Consider the following 25,097-nt stretch of genomic DNA (forward strand, 5'->3'; position numbering starts at 1 on the left):
GAAGAAATTAAATCTGATAGCATATATTAAAAGATAACAGCTTTAAGATTGTGGAAGTTTCTCAGTAAGGTTAGACCATGCCTAAGGTCTTCTTGTCTTCAAACCTCAAGTCTTATGTCACTGTTCTTTTTTTTGTAGCCCAGCATTAGATGCTGCTGAACTAGAAATTTCCAACCACAGAAAATATGCAACAGTATTTTGTATTTTAAAAATCTCAATATGTACCTATCATCGAAACTAAACACTATGGAAACATTTTGTTGCCAATTTGTTGCTAATTTCTCAAATAAATCATATACCTCTCAATTTTATGACTTCTAATGCTGATCATAGAACAAAATTGGAGGGTTTTCATACACTGGTCAAATGGAATTGTATTGTTTCATGGAATTCCCAAGTTACATTTTTATATTTTTGAGAGGGATATGTGCTTGGCAAAGTTTGGAAATACAGTTTCGCCATTGTAAAAGGAGCAACCGATTTACTATTAGTCAAGAAGACTAAATGGCCCCCCAAAAAATGAAAGAAGGTAATATCTCTCAATGTCAATCTAAATTTATTTTGCCACACACGAAGTTTCAGGACTTCAGTGAGAAGCTGTCACTGCTTGAGTCTTTGCACAAGGAGAAATGACAGGTGTCATCAGGTCCAATATGTTTCATTCTGTGCTGTGACAACATAAAATCCAACTGTCAATAGAACAAGCCGGATATGTCCATTTCCAGGCTGTTACTCTGTCTATTCCCTCTTCAGTACAAAATCACATCTATGGGAAGAGGCCAGCGCAGATTCTTTAAGTGAAGAAAGAACATCATCACTTCCTTTTGTACTATGCACTTTTTGAGTCCTTGTTGCTACTTACTAACATGAAATAGATGGATTGAGTTAGGTTAAGATGTAAATATTCCCCACAACTCCACCTTTATGGCAGTTATTTAAGTATACCTTTACAGCAACTTCAACACAAAATTATTCAGTCTCCCTTCACTCAAAAAAAAAGTGCCAGTGTGTAAGTCTCAGACACATAAGCTACTTCTCACTTATCTTTTCCTTCAGTCTCAGAAGCAATGGTCTGTACTAAGTACCTTCAGCCAGTCTGCTGTGATCACTACACTGGGATCCTTTAGAGCACTGAAGAGTTGTTTGGTTGCTCTTTTCTTCTCCTGTCTGTAATTTTTTTTTTGTACCTGGTGAGAACGAAGAAAACATAGCAGGTGTGATCATGGCCTCTTTTGTGGAGGAAAGAACGTAATGCATTAAGGATAGCTATGTATAGCTCAGCTAGAACTTGACCCAGCACAGGTTCCCCAGAAATGAGCACAAGGAAGAATAAAGCCATACTGAGATAGCAGGCATTATTTTTTGCTCCTGAAGTTGCACTAAATCTAATTTGCTTTTTCTTTGGGAGAATGGAAAGAGGCTGAATACCCAGTCCTCCCCACCCCTCAAATTAAAGAGATGAAATCTAATTTCATCCAAATCAAATCATTTATACTTTTGGTTTGGTAGATAAACAAGTATTCAAGCAATAATTTGCTCAGATTGCCTTGGCATGCCCCTCCTAACAGACCAATGAAGGATTATAATCCTCTAGAGGTGCCTAATGGCTCTGGAACATAGCAGCAGAGTGAAATAATTACACTGACTTGTTCTGTTTGCAGTTTATAATCTAATCCTGTGCATAAAGCTTGTAAATGCCTTTGGCCTATAGTGACCTCTGGAAGAGTCAGAGGCTTCTCTGGGTGTTGGGAAATGACTCTCAGTAGTTCCCAATGGTTTGTTTGGAAGGTACTACTTGCTTTGTAAAAGAAAGTCAGCTGATGCTGACTTGGCTGCTTTGCGCATACCTTCAGTGTTTCCTTCTTTGTGAATTTGGCTGTGGGAGACACACACTCTTTGTCAGACCCATTGCAAAACTTATATTCAATCTAAAAAAAGAAGGAGAGAGAAAATAGGAATGTGTTAACATGACAACGTTTGAGTTATGCTCTAATGAAGAGTCATTTATATCTCCCAGGAATCCATGAAACAGCCTATTGCAGAGTTCAGCAGCAGAACACTAGGCAGGTGCAGAAAACGCATACTTCAGTGCAGTCCAATCTTTCTTCTTATTCTCATAGTTAATTGGAAAATTCCTCACCAAATTTTCTTCATATTTCTCCCATGCAGCCATTAGTCTTGGTAAAATAAAAGCCAAGCCAAACCAAACCAAAAGCCCCATTCTTATTCCTAACCTTGAAAACTGCCCATCTCTTTTCAGATCTGGAAGTATTTCATTTACTGGAATAAAAATTATGGGGAAGCTGGTATGTATCTTTCAGAACTAGACTTAATATTGGCAATGACTATTGCCCTAGCTGAAACATCCAGAAACATGACTGAGCAAGAAATGACCTAATCATGTTACAGAAAATACAGGACATAATCATCATTGTGGCCTTGCAAAGCAAGGCAGGGAATATACAGTCACTTCAAATTATGTTTGATAGTGTCAGTGCTGCTTAAATTAATTTTTCAGAGGCTACAGACTGATCTCATGATTGTGCTGATGGGCTGACAAAATGCTTTACTTCTGTTAGCCATGGTCACAGTATCACTGTTCCCCAAATAATGTATGCCTCAGGAGTACAGCTCTCAGAACCCCTACTTGGATAGGTACCATCAGGAAATTGTCCACAACCTGAGGAGTGTCAGTGATGAGAACTATGGTACAGTCTCGGCTCCTCTATGTGACCCTGGGGAAATTACTTTCTCCCGCTGTACCTCTTCTCCTTCTAACCTTTCACGCGTCTGAGCCATTCAGACTGAGGTCTTCAGGGTCAGGCACTGTCTCTCCCACTGATGCATGACAGTTTTATAATAATGCTCAGCCCTGGGCCACCTTGATTTAATGAGTGTGACACAAAAATCAGCTGCACTAAGGAAAAAATGTGTCAAATATAGTTCACATATATAAATTCACTGCTGTAATGTGAAACGAACCCACTGGGCTCTCAGGTTCTCTCTCCTTTATGTCATGAGTCGATGCAGCAATTTTACAGGTACTTTAGTTTTGACAGACCCACTTTCTTTTTCCCTCCCAGTTAGACAGAAACATCTCTGGTTACTATAGCCACAAACCATGCTGAATATTAGTGCGAGCAGGAAAATATTTAATGACATCCTTTTCACATGGCTTAGATAAAACATGACCAGATCACATGCAAATGCATGACCTGATCACAGTAAACAGGCCTGTAGTGGTTTAAACCCAGTCAGGTAACTCGTTCACTCACTCCCCCCCTTCTTTGTCTCCCCCTGCTCCCGGAGGGACGGAGAGGAGAATCAAAAAGAATGCAACTCCCACGGGTTGAGATAAAAACAGTTTAGTAACTAAGGTATAACACAAATCACTACTGCTACCACCAATGATAATAATGATAAAGGAAATAACAAGGGAAGAGAATACATCACCTCACCACCAACCAGCCGATAACTCTGCCCCCCAGCCGGACCAAGCACCGACCGATACCTCCTCCAACCCCGCAGTCTCCCAGCCCTTCCGGCTCACTCCCAGTTACATACTGGGCATGACGTGCTGTGGTATGGAATACCTCTTTGGTCAGTTTGGGTCAGGCGTCCTGTCTCTGCTTCCTCCTGGCTTCCCCTCCTCCCTGGCAGAGCATGAGCCTCACAAAGTCCTTGGCCAAACCAAAACATCACTGTTATCAGCTCTGTTCCTGAGCCGAAAGTCAAAACACTGCACTGCACCAGCTACCAAGGAGGAGAAACATGACTGCTACTGCTGAACCCAGGACAAGGCCATAAACTATGCTTTGGAGACTGCAGCAGGAGCAAAAATGGGAGATACGGCTGCATGCTCAACTGAGCAAAACTCTCTGTGGATGATAAGGATTAGAAACTAGGGGCAGAAGGTGCAATTTGCAGCACAGCAAGGGTCACTTCAGAACTTATTATTTTCGCAAACCCTTATAGTCGTCATTCACTAAAACTACACATGATACTTACGAAAAAACAGAGAAATGAAATGCTGTGATGGCACATAAAGACCAGTGGAGTGCCTGATCTGACTGTCCTAGTTTACAAGTCAACTGGACACTGGATCCACTCAAAAGAAAATGTCAGATCTTGGACTCCTGCACTCTATTCAGTATTTGCCATTTTTGTTTTAACAGAAAGTTAGGCTTGTCTCCTCTACCTGCAATGTTGTCTCTGGTGCATGCTTTTTCTGTGCATGGGACTTCACTGTAAAAATACAAGATTTATGGTAGGGACCGCTGCACAGATACAATGCCTGAGCAGAGAACTGTGCTCACAGGACCTTCGTCACATTTCAAAGGGCGGTGGTAGACCTTTGGGAAATATGCTATAAGCTTTTCTTTATGAGTAAACATTTCTAAGTGCTTAAATGTCTTTGAGCAAGAATCCTTCTGAACTATCAGGAGATTATGCTTTGATGATTTGAGATGTGTGTCCTCTGAAACTAGCCAGAAGAATTCCCCTCCTTTCTCCCAATTAGTGGAAAGAATGTCCTGTCCTTGAGATACAACTATAAGGCAACTGTTTATGGGTAATCTCATTCCCTCCAGCCTGAGAGATCAGATGCAGAGAGACACGCAATGTACTATTCCTCATTAGCTGGTGTGAGAAGCAGAAATAGCACAGACATCCCACAGATTCTAGGAAATCCTGCTCAGGTGTCTGCAAAGCATTAGGATATAATGAGTGGTTTTTGCTTAATTAATTAAAACAAGCTACAATCACTTGTTGCCTGGACAATTACAACTTAGCTCTTACATAATGAGTAAAATTTTGGCCCCTAAGCTCACTTGGGTCGAGGAAATTTACTTGAAGATGAATTCAGGAAGCTTCTGACAACCGCCGCAAGCCATGCAAACCTGAGCGCTAAACCCACTGCACTGCTCATGGGGAACAGGCACTAACACACACTGAGGCACTTTCACAGCTCTACCAGCCACACCTGCCCCCTTCTTGGGGTCTCTCTGGGCCATGCTAAAGATAAACAACCTAAACAGAAGACTTCAAAGCTGCGGTGTTTACAGAGAGACACTGATTCTGCCTCTTCAGGAGAGCTGACTCATTGCTCCATGACCAAGGACACTGCATGCCAGATGCCAGCTGATGCTGCTATTCATGTTACAAAGCTGCAGCACACAACAGCAGATGAAGGGATAATCTCCCCTTACACCACATCACCATAGCCTTTAGGAGCTCAATAAATTTAGTGAAACTTGACTGAAATCATTACAAATTGGTCTTTCACTTGGTCAAAGCAGCTGGATTAACAGCCTTGGAGGCTGATGTGGTGGGCTCCTGGACCACTGTTCTGCTTCCTTCAGGCACTTCCTTCCCCATGTCTGAGCTACCTTCAGACACACTGAAATTGGTGTGTCTTGCCTCTAAAGGGAAACATGGCCACAGTGATGATGCACACTAAGACAGGCTTAAGAATGAAGAAGCAGTTAGCTAAGTAATTCCCTCACTGCCTAAGAATTTCTAGGCATGGGAAAGTATCTGTACTGCCATGCCCCAAAACCTGTGATGTACCAGCTGCTTAACAAATAGCACAGCTCCTCAAGATGGTTGTAAAATGACCCAGCTTTATGAAAAGAGAAAATTTCACTAAAACCAAGCCATGGATTTAACTAGGAGCCATGGACAAGATAGCTTTCAGATGTATCTGACCTGGGACTTTTCCTGTTTTCAGAAACTTGATGCTGTTGCCCAGTTGCTTTTTTAACAAAGCAAACTGATTGCTTCTCCGTGTTGACTTTGCTTCTTGTTATGCTTATTGGGATGCATCATCACGGATCCTAAATAGTTTATTTGCAGGTGATCGCTGGGTCTGCAGATTGAAAAGCATTGCATTTCTGGTTTTAAAGTTTCTACCTTTTCACAGGAAAGGTGGGATCTAAGCCCTCAGGACTGCATACCACAGGCCCCCACGCTACTGCTGACAGCCATGCACAGTTAGTTCCTCCAGATTTATCCTGATAAGTGACTTGAAGTAACGTGATTTCATGTTTTTACATGAATATGTCTGAATAGTTCTGATTGTACCTCATGGCATACATAAGATCCAGTAATCCAGGCCATGAGCTCTAGAGATTCCTAAGATACAGCAGGGCCTTACATTGCTAAGACATACCAAAGCATTTAATGATGTCCTTCTATTGCCCTGCCTTTCTCAGCCTGGCAGAAAACTAAAAGAAGCCATTCTCTTCAGCAAGTCTTACAAGGACACTAGCATACTACTTGTGTAGGATATCAGAACCTGGCCCATTCTCTTTGCAGCAATATGTGAACAATATTAACCAGAGATGAGACTTTGTACAATGGGAGGGTAGGGAATTAATTTTTTTTTAATTAAAAAAACCAAAGCAAACAAGCAAACCACAAAACACCAGAATATTCTTATAAGAAGGTAATACGCATGTTTTCCATATATTGATTCTCACAATCATGAGGGAAGATCTGCCACAAACTTTTACCAGGGCATGCAGCAGCACTCACAGGGGTTGGAAACTGTTGTCCTTCTTTGTTTCTCTAACCAGATCTGTCTTTTACAGGCCTCAGTGATGACCTTGCCAGCTGATGACAGGCTGTACTGTGCTCAGAGACACACTTTTTACCCCAGTTAAGTTGCTGTTTCCTTTCATCTCAGTCATGCAGCTCTGGAGATCCACGGCTGATTGTTAGCATTTTTCACAATACCCTTACACTTCTGCTAGGCTCTGTAAGAGAGGACACAGAGTCCTCACAACAGTGCTATTCTCATCCAGTGTCTTTTTGGTGACTTCATTTCCAAGCAGAAATAAATCATTTCAGAGAAAAACTGTGACTGATTCCAGTGTGGGGGATGCCAGCCCATCAGTATGCTGTGCCTTGGATAACAGCAAGAGGAATATCCTGTTGTTTTTAGCACAAGCAATCCTTGCTGCATGGGATGAAGACAAAGAAATATGTCATGAGAGACAAATAGACAGAACTATTGCAAATCAGAAACATTAAAATCAAGTCATTCTCAAGCTGTGGTCTGAATGTTAACAGCACTGACAGCTTACAAGTTGCTCTTTTTTCTTTTTGTCTCCAAGTGAGAGAAAGATGAACTCAGATGGGAGTTTGAAGGCAGAACAAAAAAAAAGTAGTAGTAGCTGCGGTCATAAGTTCTGTTTCACAAAAGCAAAAATAGTTGTCACGTGGGAGACACATCCTTGCTCACAAGTATTTTCTCCAGTATCTTTTCCACTTATAATTGCTACAGTTCAGTATCACTGCAGATACAAAGAAACGAAACAGAAGTTCCTGAAGTAGTATAAAGACTATGGAAAAGCTGGGTTCAACATTACAACTGAAGAGCTTCTTGTTACTGATGTGAATATTCACAGATTTTGAACAATTTTGTTTCAATTTACTATAAGCAGTTATGTTTTAAATCTTTTTTATTTTTTGTGAATTAACAGCTCATCCAGCGCACAGCAGAGTCAGCGAAATGATTCTTAGCGACAAGCAAGCTTTGCATTAGGAAAGATTACCCTTCAATTAATATGCTGCTTTACAGTAAGCTGAATAATCTTCACCTAAAATCTTCTCGTTTCCAAAAAAACAACCCTCTTATTTCAACAACGTTGCAAAGACACCACAACTGTGTTTGCAACCCTGAAATAGCACAATGATTAACGCAAATTGGAAAGCCTGTACAAATGAATAGCTGACTTGACAGCAATATCTGGGGAAAATAATTTGTGAAATTCAGCTATTCAAGCAACTCCAAATATGAAGCTATATTACTGCTCAGTGGAACACTTTGCTCCATTGCATCAGATTATAGTAAATAAAGAAGTCACAGATCTGATGGGATTTCTATTTGATCATTTGAATGTGCCCTTCACGGGAAGAGTGTTCTGCAAGTTTAGAATATTTAAAGAATATTTTAAGTGAGATGGAAGTTGCACACTGAGAAAGATGCTGCTTCACATGACTGATACATTTGTAGGGCTGAGGAGAAATCGGAAGCAAAACTTTGCTTTCCCCTACAGCTATAGGCACAGCTTTTGTCCCTAGGCTGAGTTTAAACAAACAAAGAAGTGATCAGTGAAAAACAACTGGACTTTCAGCTTATAATATGGTTTCCAAAACTGTTTAATAAAACATTTCTATTTTAGCACCTCCATTTACCCTCAGCTCCCCCATCAGAAATACTGGAATAAACAATTATGATCACCAGTGACCCAAGGTGACATGATAGGATTGCAAAGGCTTACCCAAAGTTATCAACTTTCTGTGAGTGAACAGTTGCTACTGTCAACATTCCCCTCTGTGAGGCACCTGCAAGTTTCAGGGCTTGTACGCACCTACAAAAGTTAGGGATGCTCCATGTTTTCCACAAACACATGGTGCAAAATCCCACCCCTCTTCTATGCAATTTTCCCTGGATACTCCAGGCTACATCTCTGCTCACTTGAAATCAGCTGCAAAGCCCTCTGTGGACAACAGTGATTACCCTAAAATGCTGCACATGGAATTGAAGAAACAAGATGTACTGAGCCAGGGCACAGGAACCGAGTGTAAGCCTTGATAGAGACAACTAGCTCCAAAATAGTTTCATCCACAACATCAACAACATAAAGTATAGTACATGGAAAGCCAGCAAGGGTCCAGTGAAGCATACCACCACCTGGAAAGGCCAGGTTCTCCTGTAAAGCTGTGCTTAGCACACACGGGGGATGTTTTGCTCCTGAGCTTCTTCAAAGCAGCATGGGGATTTCTCTCAGAATCAATTCCTTGATTTGCTGGCTAAGGGAGAACAGAGGGAAAGGTACCCTTGTAAGTTGCCAGAGTTGTGAACTATCTTTTATGGTAGTCTCAAATGTAGTCATGGCTGGAATTAACTCATATGTTAAGAGCATAATACATGGATCTGGAAGGATGAGCTTGAGACACCATGGAATTATAGCTTCAATCTCAAGTGATTAGTATGAGCCGTTTCAAACTACTTTGCAGCTAAAATAAATTTCTAGCAGACACTTAAGTTCATATTTCAGATTATAAATCACACGATAAAGCCTGGAACAAATCAGGCACGTGGAAAAACTTTCATGATGAGCAAAGCAATCTAAGCTTTGCTTTCCCATACATCACGTAACTGTGTAACTGTGCACATGATAACCACACTGCTACAATGTAATTATTTTAGACTTCATTGTAGCATTACTGGGGGACTGAAAAGAGTCAAGTACCACCCAGCGCCAGCTTTAAGATTTTTCTGACTACCCCTTAAAACATACTTCAATTCTTTTTGAGCTCTGCATGCATATCAACAAACCCCAGCTGCTTTCCAGACAGCAGAATAAATAACTAAGCATAGGAAAGAAAGAAAGAGACAATGCAACACTGCATAATGCAATAAAAGGTACTGTAAAGGATACTAATAGCCCTGAATAACGCACAAAATGAGAAAAAGGCAACCCCTGCCACCATCAGGCGTGTGCTAACTGTACTACCTGGCTACAGAGATGAACTTGAGGCTTAGAGACAGTGTGGATATGGCCTGAGAGAATGAAATGTAAAACTGTTTCCACCTCACTGATGAAGATACAAAACAGAGAAGTAATTCATCTGCCTGAGGAAATGCAGCAACTCCAAGTCAGAGCCGTGAATTTCAGGTCCCCTAAACTGCAGTCCAGAGACAGAATCACTGGACTGGCTTTCCTTCTCAATACTGAGTGAAGAGAGTCAGTGTGGTGTGATGCATCAAAGTAGTGCTGCTGAAGGAACACTGATTTCCAACAAGGCTTGTTATATTAACTGTGCCAAAAGTATTCATGGCATGGACCTGTTACCTGGAACATTTACTTTTAAATCCATTATTTAAACCTGCACACCCTACACTTTGGTTTCTAAAAATTATCTCTGCTCTGCTGCCAGGAATCTAAACATGACACAATTAGCACACACTCCTTCCTTTGGTTCAAGTAGGTGGAATCGCTGTTTAAACTAAGGTACAGTGACAGATTCCTACTTGTGCTTCTGGACATCTGGCGGTACGGTTTCTTTTTATGGCCTTAGAGCTGAGTAGACACGAAAAATTAAGTATTAGGCAAACTGAATACCAGTTTGCCTAAATTTTTAAGGTAGAAGTTATTTCACAATAGGAACTCCCTACTGTAGGGACACTGCAAAGCAACAGAAGCTTTGTGACTGGATAAAAAGAAAATAGTGTACAACACAGCAAGACAAAGCAGAGTGAAGTGAGAATGACAGACAGCACAGTATAGGTCCAGAAAGGTGGGAGGGAAGTCTCTGCATAGTGTGTCTAAGCAGCAAATTCAAGCAGGAAACAAAAAATTAGCACTGTCCCATTCAGAAGCCAAAGCAATTGCCTGCAACACTGCAAATGAGTAGGCAAGTTGACATTTGGTGTTTTGGGGTCCTCATTTCTGGTTTAGTCCATTAGTGCTTCAGAGCAGTTTCGACTACTGGAAAGCCAAAGTCTTGGGCTGGTGAAAGCAAAGCTTGAGTCGTTTTAGACCTCCATATTTGTTTTGAATCACAAATCTGACACAGTTAATTTGCACTGTGCATTTTCTCATCTCATAACAACTGCTCTTGACACTGTCAAGGAGAAACCCACCAACACCTCTGAGGTGCACACAGCATTGCAGAAATCTAGGTGAGCACCCAAATATTCCAAAGGTGCTTCTCCTTTCAAAAACACACCTGTAGGCAGTTTTTAGCAAGGCAGGCCCTAAGGCAGGAAAAACACAGTTGAGCCATGATGAGCTGACCCAGATGCCTCTCATAAATTGCCACTCTTGTATTCATCCTGCAACTTGGAAATCAAACTCCCTTTTGGACAGCATTTCAGTGCTCTGAATTGTCCTGTCCAGAAAAGTCCTTCTTCTTTACATTCCTGCCTTTGGGAATTTAACCCAACTCCTTGTAAGGCATGGAAAACATTTGGCTTTAAAACAAAGCCCTGGATGCAGTTACCTCATCCTCATGGGTTTCCATGAGGAACCTGCCTGAAAAAGCAAAACCAAGGTAGGTTTGCAGCTTGCCATGTTCCAGCCATAGCAGAGGACACATACATGAACCCTTGTTGCATACTCCCAAAACTCCTGTCATCATAATCTCCCTTTGCCAGGGCGCCTTGACAGAATAATCTGCAAGCTCCAGGCAAACACAGCCAACTGTATTTGAAGATTAAGAGCCTATTTTCATGTACTATAAGAAATTACTTGTCTGCAGCTGCTTCCTTAATGTTATATTTCAATTTCATCTGATATCATTTGCATTTTATAGCTTCATAGTTGAATAAATTTAATTCAAAATTTATTAACAAGTGTTTCTCCTATTTCTAGTTACCCTCCAGAAACAAGTTGGAGAGTTTCAGCCAAAAAGCCCATACATGAATCTCAAAGCCAGATCTAACTTATAAGGTTGATTCCATCTCTAAGGAAATCAAATTCAGGCACTCAGTAACTCTAGATGTAGAGCCAGGTTTTGAACACCCAGATCCAGAGTCTTTAGACCCAGTTTTACCTCTCCATAACGGCCTGGATGGAAATGTGATCAGATAGTGTTTGTTAGTTTGTGTTCCTCTCTTGTTATGCCAATTCCTAGAGCCCTGTTTCAGATGCTAGGCATTATACTAAATATTACAGCTTTCTCTTCCAAAACAGCTAAAGTTTATGACTTATGATCAGCAACAGGAGGAGACACTCTCCTGACAAAATCAACCTTTCAATCACAGTTATTTGTATCTAATTACACTGCTAAATGAGGTCCAAATAAACAGGGGTTTCTGCAGTAGGTGCTATCAAGTCAGAGGAAAATGTGGATTTCTCTCATCCCAACCATGCAAAACCACTCATTTTCTTTCTCTCCAAACATGCACACATAGCTCCTGCAGGAATAGAAGGAGAGGCTTTTGTAATGACTGAAAAAAAAAAAAAAGTGTAAGAATGATTAAAAACAGCCTGAGAAGACCGCAAAGTAAGACTAGAGATGGATCCCTATCCCACAATACCTTCCTAACGGAGTTTGGGGTCTGTGGTGTTTCATCCTTCAGTGCCGATAGGCTGTTTCCTTCCAATTCCTTTCCTGCAACAGAGAAATGTGATTCAGAAACTGAAAAATTCTGTGCAAAACTGTGGCTACTCATGACCTTAGAAGGGCTGCTGCTAACAGCAAGCAAGAAAGGCTGTCATGAGCAGGAGCAAGCACACTGGGATCACAGAGAGCGATCTTGCAGAGCTTGAAATAGCCTGTATCCACATGCTTGGGCTATGCAACAAGTACTGCTTAAAAGTTAGGTCTCAAAACACTGTGGTAAACCAGCATGATGGTTGCAAAGTCCAGCATATGAAGGCTGGAAAAAAGCCCCAGAAATAAGGTTGCTTATGCATCCTTAATCAGCTCCCTTCTGTGTCTGCATTATGATGCAGTCTTTAATTACATTACCACAGCCTGTTCTCTTCTTACATATCCCATGCCTCATTCAATGTAAATAATAAATGGAATTCAGTTAGTAAGCAGCTATTCAATACATTATCCTCCTTGGTCAGTATCTGGCAACTATATACAGATGCTCTTGATAGCATGCTTTGTTTGACAGATAATAGCCATGATCATAACACATTACAGAAGACAGAACAGCATCTAGACATAATTAGTAAAATAAAATTAAAAAAATCTGCAGAAGATCAATGTCTTATGACCAAGCTATTTGTTAAAATAAGAATCTTTTTCAATTAACAAGCAGTATTAATGAACACTATGACATTTTTTGATCATTGTAGAGATATTTCCAGTACCCAAATATATTAAATTTGCAGTACATTGTACATATTATATACTAGTATGAGTGTGCATAGTCCCAGTCCAAGCAATAAAATATAGTAATAAATTCCGTTCTTTTTGCCAACTGTCATCATGTCCTTACTGTAAAAGAAAGCACAGCACTCCTATTAAAAAATAGACAAAAAAATGGTGTCTGATGAGACTAGCTTTCTAGTGCCAAGACAGTCATTGTTATTCACCTACAATGTAGTAGGTGAATTATTGGCAACCAGAGCTTCAGAATACTGGACACAGTAAAGAATCACTGAGCCAGTGAAATATAACCCATTTGTAGCAAATGTGCAAACCTGGAAGCTGTTAAAAACATTTTTAAACACTTTGTGGGCCAGTCTTGGAAACACCACGAAATCCAAAACCAGGAAGGGAAAACTCTGATTCTCCTGAAGTCAGCAGAATCTGTCACAGATGTGTCAGAAGCCATAACATCTCCTGGAGTTTTCAGAGCAGCCATTTAAGAAGCCAAGCACCATTAAAAAAAGCCATCCACAGAAGCTAACTAAAAAATAAATATCTTCTTGGCCACGATCTGCACTTCCATCATGGGACATGTAAGAGAACCAGCAAGTTCCAGTATAACCAGAACTGCAACTGTGCTACAGGGTTTCACTGGTGAAGAGGCAAGACAAACCCCATGCCTTTCTACAGGCACTAACAGGTAGTTTCATGCATCAACTCTTAAATTTAAGAAAAGGTTTTGTGGGAAAACTGTCCCTAGAAGGTGTTCAACTTACCGCAGTTGGCTAAGGGTGGTGGGGCTTTCAGGTGTTTTTCACTCTGTGGCAAAGTGCTGTTCTGTGCCACATGCACACAGACATGTCAATGCAGAAAATAAACACTTCCAACTGACAGAAGAGACAGCACGTGCATTACTCACATGGGGACCTCAAGCAGAGGAAGGACCTATGCAGTCACATGGGAAAGTGGTGCAACAACAGGGAACCTAAATCTTAACCTAGTTTCTTAACTGTCACTCCTCCCCTTGTAACACTGAGCCCTAAATAACACACTTGGAAACCTAATGACCATGGGCATGAGAAAATCATAGGTGGCCAGATATTTTACAGTCCCCTTATGTTACCGCGTCAACTGGGATGGCCATAAGCACCGCTGTGCATGGATGAGTCCAGTATCTCTACTTTTTCTTTCTCTGATGGTGCTTTCCACTGTATAGCCCCCACTCTCCCTGACAGAGGCAGAGGAGGTTGGAATAAACTCACAAAGCCATGTAACTGCTGCACTTATGTTCCATGAAGTTTTTCCTGAATATATATGGGAAAGTAACATATGGTCTAAAAGTTCAAGTAAAGTTAATGGGAATCATCTGCTGCCTGCTCTGAGGGAATGGCGTCTATTAGCATAACAGAATTCACATCCATTTTTTATTACGTTGCATTTCTTAAGAAAGCTTAATTCCAAGTTGGATGTGAGAGATTTCTGCCTTCTCTCAGCAATACAATTAAAAGGGTTTGTACCTGAACAATGAGATTTTCACTGGACCATCCTGATCACAGAGCATTATTAAAAACGGGAACATGCAACTCTTCACTCATGCCATATCACTTACAAGCTTTGTAAGATAAGTTTATGGAGCAGTATATACAGGCTTCTGACGCCAAACTCATTAAGCCTATTGGCACTTGTGAAGGAAAGGCTGTTTTTCAGAGAAGAACTATCACAGTTGTCTGTCTCAAGCAGACTGCTGTAGCTGTGAAGGAGACCCTGAAACATGTCCAAGTTCCTCAAAAACCCACACACATAGTTAAGTGCACAGAAAGCCCATAAGTGAGAGTCCCACCCAGAGCACAACAGACATAGCTGCCTTGAGAAAATAAATAGCAAACCACGCAAAAACATAAAAGGAGCTGAATACTAACTGGCTATAGAAGCTGAAGTTCTTATCTCCCTGATCAAGAAAACTTAATTCTCACAAGAGAAATAGAGCTGAATCTCTCCTGACTTAAGGTGTTGGCTGCGAGCAGAGAAGGGTCCTCCACAAAGTAGCCCAAAAGTTTTGCACCGAATAATGATAAGTATTTTGGGAAGGGGATCAGTGGTGCCTATGGAAGCAGCCTTCATCACATCATGAAGAAACCTGCCAACACTCCACTGTCTTGTGGCTACAGAGTGGAATTACTGATACCTTCTTTTATCCCATTACTGTCATGCATAGGAAAAATCAGTATTTAGTTACTTTCCAGAACAGTAACTATTACTTGTCTTTGTTTTTTTGTTTGTTTGGGGTTTTTTGTTTGTTTGTTTGTTTTTGTTTGTTTGGTTTTTTTTTTTTGTTTTTCTGGGCATCAATCCTACAGGTACATTTGCCTTTCTCCTTTATAAAGAATGATACAGCAAGCATGACTGATCACTGGTAATGGGAAGCAAAATTACTGGGTTGTTGAGGAATTCATGATTAGCTTCACACAGCACGAACTGTTATTTTATAGGCTTTCTGATAAAGTATCTGGATAACTACAAGAGGGAATAGAGGCTCTGATGTGTGGCAAAACTATTGCGAATGAAACCCATTACTGTTGTAAATATCAGCCACGTGGCCCAACGTGTACACTATACTGAAATTCAGTTCTGTGTATCTATCACAGTAAAATTCCCATGTTCATGAAAGTGCATCTCTTGGGATGCAGATAAGCTAACCTAACTTTTTATTTAATGACACTGTGTGATCTTGCAGCCTAGTCAGAAAGAGAGATTCTCTAAAAACTCTTTCAGGTACTCCCCCAGTAAATTTCCTGTCCTCTGAAAGAGAATATAGAGAAAGGTTTTCTCTCCTTACTGCTAAATGAAACAGATATGGACAAGGAACATGAATTCATGTCTCTCTGTGAACTCCCTTTAAAATTCCTCAAATTTCTTTTAGTTACCAGAATCATTAGCATTTCCATATGCAAGCAAGACGCAGAAAGTCCAAGGTGTTACTTTAGATGGCGCCCTCTGCATTTCCCTCATTTCCTTAAAAGGTGTCCTCTTGATGAACTGAATCTTCATAGTGTAGCTCACCTGAGGTGTAAAGTCTATCACTCCCTTCCCACTGAATTATTTACAGGTACACCTCCATTACTGGATGGTAATCCTAGGTGTTGGTGCTGTGAGACCTGCAGGTCCAGCCACCTCACAACCCACCAAATTCCTGGCAGGAAATCACTGGGCTCTGCTGCCTGTGCTGCCTATAGCACCCACCCAACATAATCAGCCCAGTGCCCTCGTAAAGAAAATCTGCTGGAGAAAACACAGATCCCTGGAAAAGCCCCAAGAACTGAAAGTTCACATAAAACATCAGAGAAAAATGAGGGAGAGTGAAATATTGGACACAGCTGATGGCCATTAACCTGTGGCTTATCTATGGTGATAGCTGCATCCTTCAGAGAGACAGGAGAAGATAAGGGGAAGCACATGAGGCTCAGAGGAAAATGAAACAGAAGCAGCAGCAAAGGAGTGAAAGGAGACCCCACCACAGCAAATGGCAACTGAAAGCAAAGAATGAGTTACTTCTTACAGGAGAAGCGAGGAAAACAAAGAAAGAAGGCAGCTCTGTGGGACCAGGGAAGAAATGAAAGGAGTGAAAAAAAAAAAAAGTAAGGATAGACAAAACCCCATAATCTCTGCAAGAAATTCCCTGGCTGAAGCAGTAACTTCTGTTTGCTAAGATAGGATATTCTGTCCTCTACAAACTCTTTGCCCTATGCTCTCCCTTTGCAATACAGAGAGCTCCTGCCCTTGCTGACAACACTGCTGGACACTTGGGAAAGCTGTGCAGCAGAACAAAAGCTCCAACATGGTTCAAGGGACTTGTTCTGCTGAGCTCAACAAAGGCTGTTTGGTAAGGCTGCCAGCAGGGATCAAGGAGAAACAAGGTGATGGGGGAAGCTGAAAAAAAGACAAACTCTTCCAGCTACTTCCTCCGTCCTAAAACCCTCAACTTTCCCTCGTGCCTGAAAGATAACAGCACTGAAATACCTCTGTGAGTCAGTCAGTAACTTTTTTAGCACTGAAAATGCTGGTAAGAACTGAAGAATAGGAAAACTCCAAGCTATGGTTCTCCATCTCCCCAAAGCAAAAGTGCCTATAACCTAAAAAATCATCCCTCAGGTTCCTAAGGACAGAGGAAGTGAAACAGCTATTTACTTACCAGACATCTGTATGGACTGTACTTAAAGGCAGATAGCTGTTCAAAAGTCCCTATAGCTTTGAAATGTATGAGATTTTAGGTGTTCCACTTTTAAGCTGTTTTCAATTTCATTACCAAAAGGCTGTTGAAGCTTCTAGTGACCTCACTGACAGCCAGGATTAGTCAGCACTGCTGAAAATAGGCTCCCCATTGCCTTGAAGCAAACACCCACAAACAGAAATACCTGCAAAATGAGAAGCCCTTCATACCTTCGCTCTTAAAACCAATTAGCTCAGGAAACCCAGATTCTGCTCATCATCTGTGAAGCCCAGAAAGTCTGTCAGGTGTTATATCTATATGAACACGGAAACCTTTTGACAGATGCTATGTTCTTTCTCTAGATACCAGTGTTTTGAACAACTCATGAAGGTGATGTGAGGTTTGAATATTTAGTACTGACATGGCAGCTGCAAATGACAGCTCTGCAAACTTGTCACTGTTCCCTGAGGCACTTGTTTACACACTGGAATGGAAGCATTGTCTGCAGACCACAATCAAAGAAAGACTTGAATGTTCATTGTGAGAAACAAATTCTGAAACAATAAAATAAGCTCTATTTCTTTCAGAAAGGAAAATTTCAAAAATTCAAAACGGGAAACTGAAAGCAAAAGAGACACAAATAGAACACTTAAAAGTCAGTTTGTCATTCACTGCAACCTGTCAAGATTCCTGGTACTTGTAGTGCTTGTAGATATTTACAGAACACTAACCACAGAAAATCTGCTCTTATAATATTTATCCAGGGCTCTAAATCTGAACAGGGAAACCTTCCTTTAAATGGTTTAAAGTGGGGCCAGCAAATCTCAAATGAGTCCCATGATTAGAGTGGGGTATATCAAGTGCTGCAAAGTCAAAGTGTCCCAAAACAGTCAATTTTGAAATGCGAGGCCATGCAGTGTTCAAATGGTTATGAACCCCAACTCTGATGCCCTCTGTTCCCACTTAATGTCATGTCAGTAAAAGACAACAGCATCATGAAGCAGCACTCTCTGCAACCAGTAATACCTGTGTTGTACAAGCCTCTCTCTCTCATATTAACTTGTTTCTCTCTATTTCCTTGCAGTGTGCTAAAATACCTACTTCCAGTCAAGCACCTGAGACATGTTACTTTCTGCAGCGACACACCAGAAACCAACCTGGGCTGAGTGGGTAGATGTCATTTTGAGTCCCAAAGAACAGATTGCGTGTCAACTTGTGAGGGTCAACCTTTTGAGGGGTGGACGAGGCCGGACAGAGGGAGAACCTGCGACGGAGAAAGTTCTCCTCCTTCATGGCATGAGTTGTGGGGGTTTTCTGAAAATCAAAGATAGAAATAACAGTTCATTTCAAGACACAGTATATCAAAGTTTCACACCCAGATGACTCCACTGTTTCAAAGCTGCCTAATCCTATGTAATATGCCAGATCTTTTTATAGAGTGCCAGAAGGCTATGCAGGGAAAAAAATAAAGCGGTATTAGTTTGAAGCTACAACCACTGATTTGCTGACTCTCAGTACCTGAAAACTGCAGGGAAGCAGGACACTGCTCCTTGGTGAATCCAGGCAGTATAACATCCTCCTGCCTACATGGATCTATCTAGGATAATAGCTACTTACTAGCTCTATCCAGCACACAGTGTCTAAAATTCATGGTTTTTTTGTTTGTTTGTTTTGTTTTGGGTTTGGTTTTGTTTGTTGTTTGTTTGGTTTGGTTTGGGGTTTTTTAGGTTTTGGAGTCTCATAAGTGTAACTCCATTAGTTTCAGTGCATTTATACCACCTCCACAAAACAACATTGAATTGGAGCTGTATGGAGGAGGAGAAACCAGCTGCATGAGCTGCAGAGAGCAGCAAAATAAGAGACAACACCAGTGTTGCTCCTGCCCTTATTTCCAATTACAGCACATCTAAATATTTTCACATTTCTAAATATTTGCTTAAAATGGCATTTACATCAGCTTTGCAGTTTGATCAGTAATATAAACCTTACTGCTCTACGAGGGTAAAGAACAGCATTTGTCTCCCCAAAAGCCTCCCTGCATCCCCATACAAGAGCCTGGTGGTACTGTGCTCTTTACTACCACTTGGCTAGAATATTAGACTATCCTAGCTGGAATTAAAGGTTTTTTTTATACCCATCCAACAAGCAGTTCTTTCTTACCCTTTACAAACAGTTATTATGACTGTCTCCTTCCTGAGTTACAAGCTTTATTCTCTCTGCACGTGCAGCCAGAGGCAGGGGTCTTGCTAGCAGTAAGAAGCATTAACCCAGCCACTGGGTAGGCGTTACAGACCCCAAGGTCTGCTGCTTCTCCAGGGGACAGTTACTGAGGTAAGAAAACCCCTTCAGATGGTATATGTTTCCTGAAAAGAGCCTCCATGTTTTCCCATCTCTTTTAGGCCAGTAGCCTAAAGAAAACAAAGGGGAAAAAGCTGCCCTGAGTCACAGTGCAGTTCAGGAGGGCAGGACCAACATAAATGTAAGGTGACCTTTGTGGCACTGGGTTGAAAATGGGCTGATTACAAGCTAGAATATCCTGCCCTGCCCTTCCTGCTCCCAGTACCACCCCAGTGCTTGTGCTGGTCCAAACACCCAATTTAATGTGGAACCATCAGTGGCCTCTTAGAACTCAGCCTTCACAGCTGAGAAGCTGCATGGTGGGTGCTGTGAACGCATCCCAACATAAATGCCCCTCCTGTGTTTTAGCCGAGCTCGTCCCTTTGCTTGCCCTGCTAATTTCTGTAGAAAACAGTCTCAAGGGTTCAGGTTTTGCAATTATTATTTTAATATATTTATGCAGCAGGCTGCATCATCTTTAAAAACTAGCTGTGATTTACATGGCAAGAGAGAACCTGCTCCTTTTTTCCTGAAAGAGACTGCCTCAGTGCCAAAGAGTTTAATTTGACTTACATCAGCCTGCACTTCAACAATGAACATGAGTTACCAAAACCACTTCGAGGAGCAGGTCTTTCTGAATCCAGCTTACCATGCTGGGATAAGTGAGCCATCCGATGTGAGGGCTACCATCTGCAAAGGGGAAAATGGTTAGCAGTTGGGGTTAGCCCCCAAAGGGGCTCCTTTAGGCCACATAGGTGAAATTTGGAGGGGATACATCTCCCCTGCTGTGTCCACATCATTCACAGAGGATGAATTAGGTTTGTGAAGTGCTCAGAGAACACAACGCTCCCCAAAAGTCCCTACATGTTATCAGGTACCCCCTGTGAAGTGGCTGCAAGACACTACAGCCTCAGTAGCAGCATTTCACCATAACCACTTCACACAACTCTTGATGAAACGCTTTGAATTTGGGTGCCAGGACATGGACGGCATGCTGGACAGGGCTGCCATGGAGCAACCCTTCACACAGCACCTCCTGTGAGGCTGTGTTTCAAGCCCATGATGTGTGATGACAGCCGGGTGAAATGAGGTGGCTGCAGTGCCTTCTACTCACTGCTACCCTGCCTCCTGTCAGTTTAACTGCCAGCAACACTGCCCTGCAAACATACATCTGGGCTCAAAGAGTCCCCAGGCTTTCACTGCAGTCAACGGCATCTCCAAAGCAGCAGGTAACTGAGCTACCTAACATTTAGCAATGTAATTAACCCTTCTTTTTGCATACTCTTGACTGCACAGAGCTGGGTTGGGAGAAGATGCAAAATTAAAGCTAACTTTAAAGAAAGAAAAGAGAGGAGGAAAATGCAGCTAGTTACATGTCTGGAAGTGAAATATTTAAAAATAATCCACATCTAATAGCTGGGTTGGAATGCTAACACTGAACTATTTTCTGCTCTTTTTCCCAGAAAGACCGTTTCAACTCTCCACCTCTAGAACTGGTTGTAAGTGGCTCAGAACAAAAGCAAATACATGGGATACTCTCCCCCAAAAGCAGTGACCCATCAAGGCCAAGCTGTTCATGCAGGAAGGCATTCAGAAATCCCAAGTACATCCAGTTGCAAGCAGGCTGGTGAATAAGTTACAAACACGAAACATCTGTCTATCCAGCTCTTACCCCCTGATCTCGTGGTGGAGACTCTTCTCGACAGAGTAACAAAAAGGCTGCATTCAGCATCATTTTGTCTCTGCAATACTGTGAGCTACATCAGTGGAGGACTGCCAGCCAGCTCACACTGATGTTGGTGGCAAAACCCCTCCAGACACCTGAGCAAGAGTAGGCTCTAAACTGGGTTAGACATACCAGAACACAACTTCTGTCAACTGCTGCTATATTTACTATGCAGAGAGACTGATGCTCCAGTGTTTCCCTCACCTATTATTTCACACTATTCAACCAAGGGATAATTGACAGAATTACTGTGCTGACGCTCTATTGTTCCCAAACTTATTCAAGCCACAGGCTTAAATAGTAAAATAGTAAGAAAATAAAATAGTAAGAAATCTGGAAGCCTTGTTCAACCAGGAGCACCCACTGGGCAATAACAAAGGGAAGACTTGAGAAAAGTCTATAATTTGCTCTTCTCGTCTGTATCTTAATGCAAACTTGTGACAGCAACTTACCTCTTTTTGACCACAAAAATCAATTTGAGTAAGTTCCTCTTAACTATGTCCTTTTTGGCAGATGACCTGTGATCGAAGCTCCCTGAGAAGAGCTTCTCAGTGTGTCTGTCAGCCACACACATGCAACCATGCACCACACTATGTCACCTACATCGCAGACTGTTTTTCAAAGATCACCTAACAGTGCATTGCTTCAGCTCAAGGGCACCAATCATTCCTACATCTGACTCTCATCCAGACAGGTTCTGATGCCATCCACATTTTAATGGGCTACACTCCAACTAGAAGCTAACAGCAGCAGAGCCTCTTGTTCAGTGTGCTATATGGTGCAGTTTAACTTACTTTTCCTTTATTTTGGGTAAAAGAGAAGACTAGTTGGCCTGCAGCTGGTTCTCTGAGGCTGCACCATTTTAGACTACTATAACATTTTATCAAAAAAAGGCTGAGATGGACAGATGCACCCTACAAGACTTTACCTCATTGCACAGTACAAACTGCAGCACAAAATCACAGAAAAGGACTTTTTTTGTATTTGGGTTGATTATTTTTTAATACAGCTGACACTTTTTTCCTTGGTGGGAGAAAATGTAGTCCATACTATTAAGATTCTATAATACACCTGAAATATTTGGCTTGGTTTCCGAAAGATACCTCTGTGTGTGTGCATCTGTACCTATCCTGTTTTGTCCTCCCTCCCAGTGCCTTTTGTATCACTGGCAAAAGTAAAGGAGATCCAACAGGTGCTAGAAAACTTGAAAACATTAACTTCTTAGAAGTTATGAGAAAATATAATGCTAAAGAAAGGAAGGAAACTGTATTGTTGTCCTCTGAAAGAAGGGCAGTACTTGAAACCAGCTATTATCAAACACCGCTGAATCCAACATAAGCCACAAATCCATAAGAAAATGAGGCTTCATTAGCTCACTCAAAGAGCTACTTCTTGTTTCTGCCCATAAGGGCCTGCCTGCACAAGCTAGCCTCAAACTACATAAAGCTCCTGAGAGTTGAAGTGATGCTAAACAGTAGATGCCAGGGGCAATTTTCCGAAGGGATCTAACAGGAAGGTGGGAGGCGTGATCAGTGTTTTTCACAACAGGGCTCTTTAGACACCTAAATCCAGACTCTGTCCAGAATCACCTTTGTGAAATAGGAGAGTGTGAAGGGTTCCAAGAGTATAGCCTTGTACTACATCTGCTTTTAGACCATTAATGCATGATTATCTAGAAATCATGCAAAAATTCACATGTAAGAAAAAATCGAGTAGGAAATAAGCATCCACAGACAACAGACATTCAGAAAAGAGTGCTTTCGAGTCTCAAATCTTTCATGTCTGGTTTGAAGACAACATTGCTGTTCTGAAACCCAAATCTACTTCTAAATCAGTATTTTGAAGGTTGCTTCAGGATATGAAGATGCTTCACAGAACCCAGTTTGGCGGGGGTAGGGGAACAGAGAGAAGGTAAAAATCAAAAGTGGGCCAGAACTGCAGAAGGCCAAAAATTGCCATTATATTACCAAAACCACTTACATAACACAAGGCAACAAATTTCACCCACTGCTCCTGCATTCCCTCCAAATCTGGCACATGAGATAAAGAATTGTCCCAGAAAGGTATCGCATCCTGATTTGAAAACATCAACTGATGCAGAATCTGTAAGTTTTCTTAGGAAGCTAATTTCACCATGAGCAATCTTCACTCTAGCTCTTACATGAATTTATCTGGTTGTTAGTCTTGGTAGGTTAAAGCGCCATGAAGTTTGTAGCTCAGGTCATTTCTGGCCTTCTATTTTGTGCTCTTGATCATAAAAACGAAGAAAAGGTAATACAGACAGTAATAACAAAGCCACTAAACACAGTATTTTTCAAGCTTGCCTCTTTCACGTTGACAGCTCTCTAAGCAGTAATGGGCTATTAAATGTGGGCTGTTCACCAGAGCTTAAATAGGAATAAATAATTCAGCAGCAAGAAATAAACTTCTTGCTAACCCTGTCTCTGAGACCACTTTATCTTTTAAAAATGGAAAATATAGCAGATGAGAAGTCTGTACCAAACCCCATGAAACACAGGACAAAGGAAATGGGGAACTTCCCACTCCCAGGAAGCTTCAGGAACAGACAACATAAGAGCAATGGGGCAAGAATAAAAGTTATTTTATCAGCAAATCTCATGGCTGCCATCAAGGCAAATGCGAACTGCCAGCGCTCTCCTCTTCTGGCGCCAGACCCATTTTGGGTGAAGGCAGAGACTAATACACTTAAAGATGATCAGCATTGGTGCAGAGATAATTTTCATGTGGCTGCTCTGCATTTTGGGCATTTTGTGCTTGCTGGGAAGATAGTATCAGTGTTCAGTATTGGGCAAAGCTTTTGGGGGTGGAATTTTCCTGGTTTCACCTTTACATCATCTAAGTTCCTGATGTATAATTACCACGCAGCTAAACACTATGCTGCCCCTACCCTCTGCAAACTGGTGGGTAGGTTGGTTTGCTTACTCTCACTTCCAGCATTTTAAAATAGTATTGGAAATATGTACATCTCTATAAATAGTAAATTAGGGAGTTTGTATAGTCAAGAAGGCTGCGGTAGTTGCAGGGGAGGGGGGCTCTTAATTTATTTAAAGCTTGTTTCAAACAACCTTCTCTTTTTCTGGTCACTAAATATTTCCCAGAAATCAAACCATATTTTGTATTCACAGCAGTCATTCACTCCAGAATCCACATCAATAAGGGAAATTAAATCAAAAGATACTGACATTTCCTGATTCAATTAACCCTGAGGAGGTAAAAACTTCATGAATGAAAAGAGAAGGCATATTGTTAGCAGATAGATTTCTAACAATTTCAATCCTAAATACTCACAAGGCTAAACAGCAGCACAGACCCTCAACAAGGGTAGATTATTAGTTCAGTGATGCACTGGTGATTTACAATAGCTGAAGAGCTACAATCAATTCAGAAAGTCTGTGAAATCTGTTTCTGAAAACTGTTCCTAAAATACCTATTCATAAGACAGGTAATTGGACAACCAACCCCCCCGCTAACAGTTAATAAAACCTGATACAGTGAAAAGTGCCCATGAAGGCAATTTTTTTTCTCTACCTAATCCATGTTTTTCGGTTAGGGATATGGCAAAACTCACATATTAGAGTTAATACTGAATGTTTTGGCTTGTCATGCTGTTGGCTGGAACCTGAAGCAATAAGTGTCAGCTATTCCCCAAAATTATTTGGGTCAGTTATTTCTCTGTGGTGCTGGCAAGGGCACCTTTTCTCACCGATGGTGGTCCCTGGTACGTTCTTGCTAGACCATGTCCTGCTCTGCTGGATCCCAAACCAGCCTCAGAAACTCAATGGAGCCCAGCTCTTTCAATCCTTCATGTGCTCCATCCGGATGAATACACTGAAACACTGGTACTGCAGGAGTGCTCAGATTTTGAGGACTGCCATACTCTCTGCTGTGTGTCATACTACTCAGCTTGTTGATCAGTCCAGGCTGGAAAATCAAGTAACATGGGTTGCTGAAGACGCCCATCTGCAG

At 41.5% G+C, this 25,097-nt stretch overlaps 1 protein-coding gene across 10 annotated transcripts in view; it reads right to left on the reverse strand.

Moving 5' to 3' along the window:
• OSBPL5 (oxysterol binding protein like 5) overlaps positions 1-25,097 on the reverse strand; it is a 177,106-nt gene that overhangs the window by 45,856 nt on the left and 106,153 nt on the right. For 7 of the 10 annotated variants that reach the window (XM_062628120.1, XM_062628128.1, XM_062628127.1 and 4 more), the window contains exons 2-5: positions 18,205-18,361; positions 12,053-12,126; positions 1,848-1,928; positions 1,086-1,187 (exon numbers count right to left, since the gene is read on the reverse strand). In XM_062628120.1, the coding sequence (XP_062484104.1) occupies positions 1,086-1,187; positions 1,848-1,928; positions 12,053-12,126; positions 18,205-18,361 (414 nt within the window). Of the gene's footprint in view, positions 1-1,085; positions 1,188-1,847; positions 1,929-12,052; positions 12,127-18,204; positions 18,362-19,207; positions 19,456-25,097 lie in introns of those variants that run through there. The other 3 variants (XM_062628121.1, XM_062628118.1, XM_062628119.1) reach the window with 3 other exon arrangements.

The sequence above is a fragment of the Pezoporus occidentalis genome, unplaced genomic scaffold, assembly GCF_034315485.1.
Source record: "Pezoporus occidentalis ecotype Australia unplaced genomic scaffold, CSIRO_AGI_Poc_V1 ctg31, whole genome shotgun sequence".
Classification (NCBI taxonomy): Eukaryota; Metazoa; Chordata; class Aves; order Psittaciformes; family Psittacidae; genus Pezoporus; species Pezoporus occidentalis.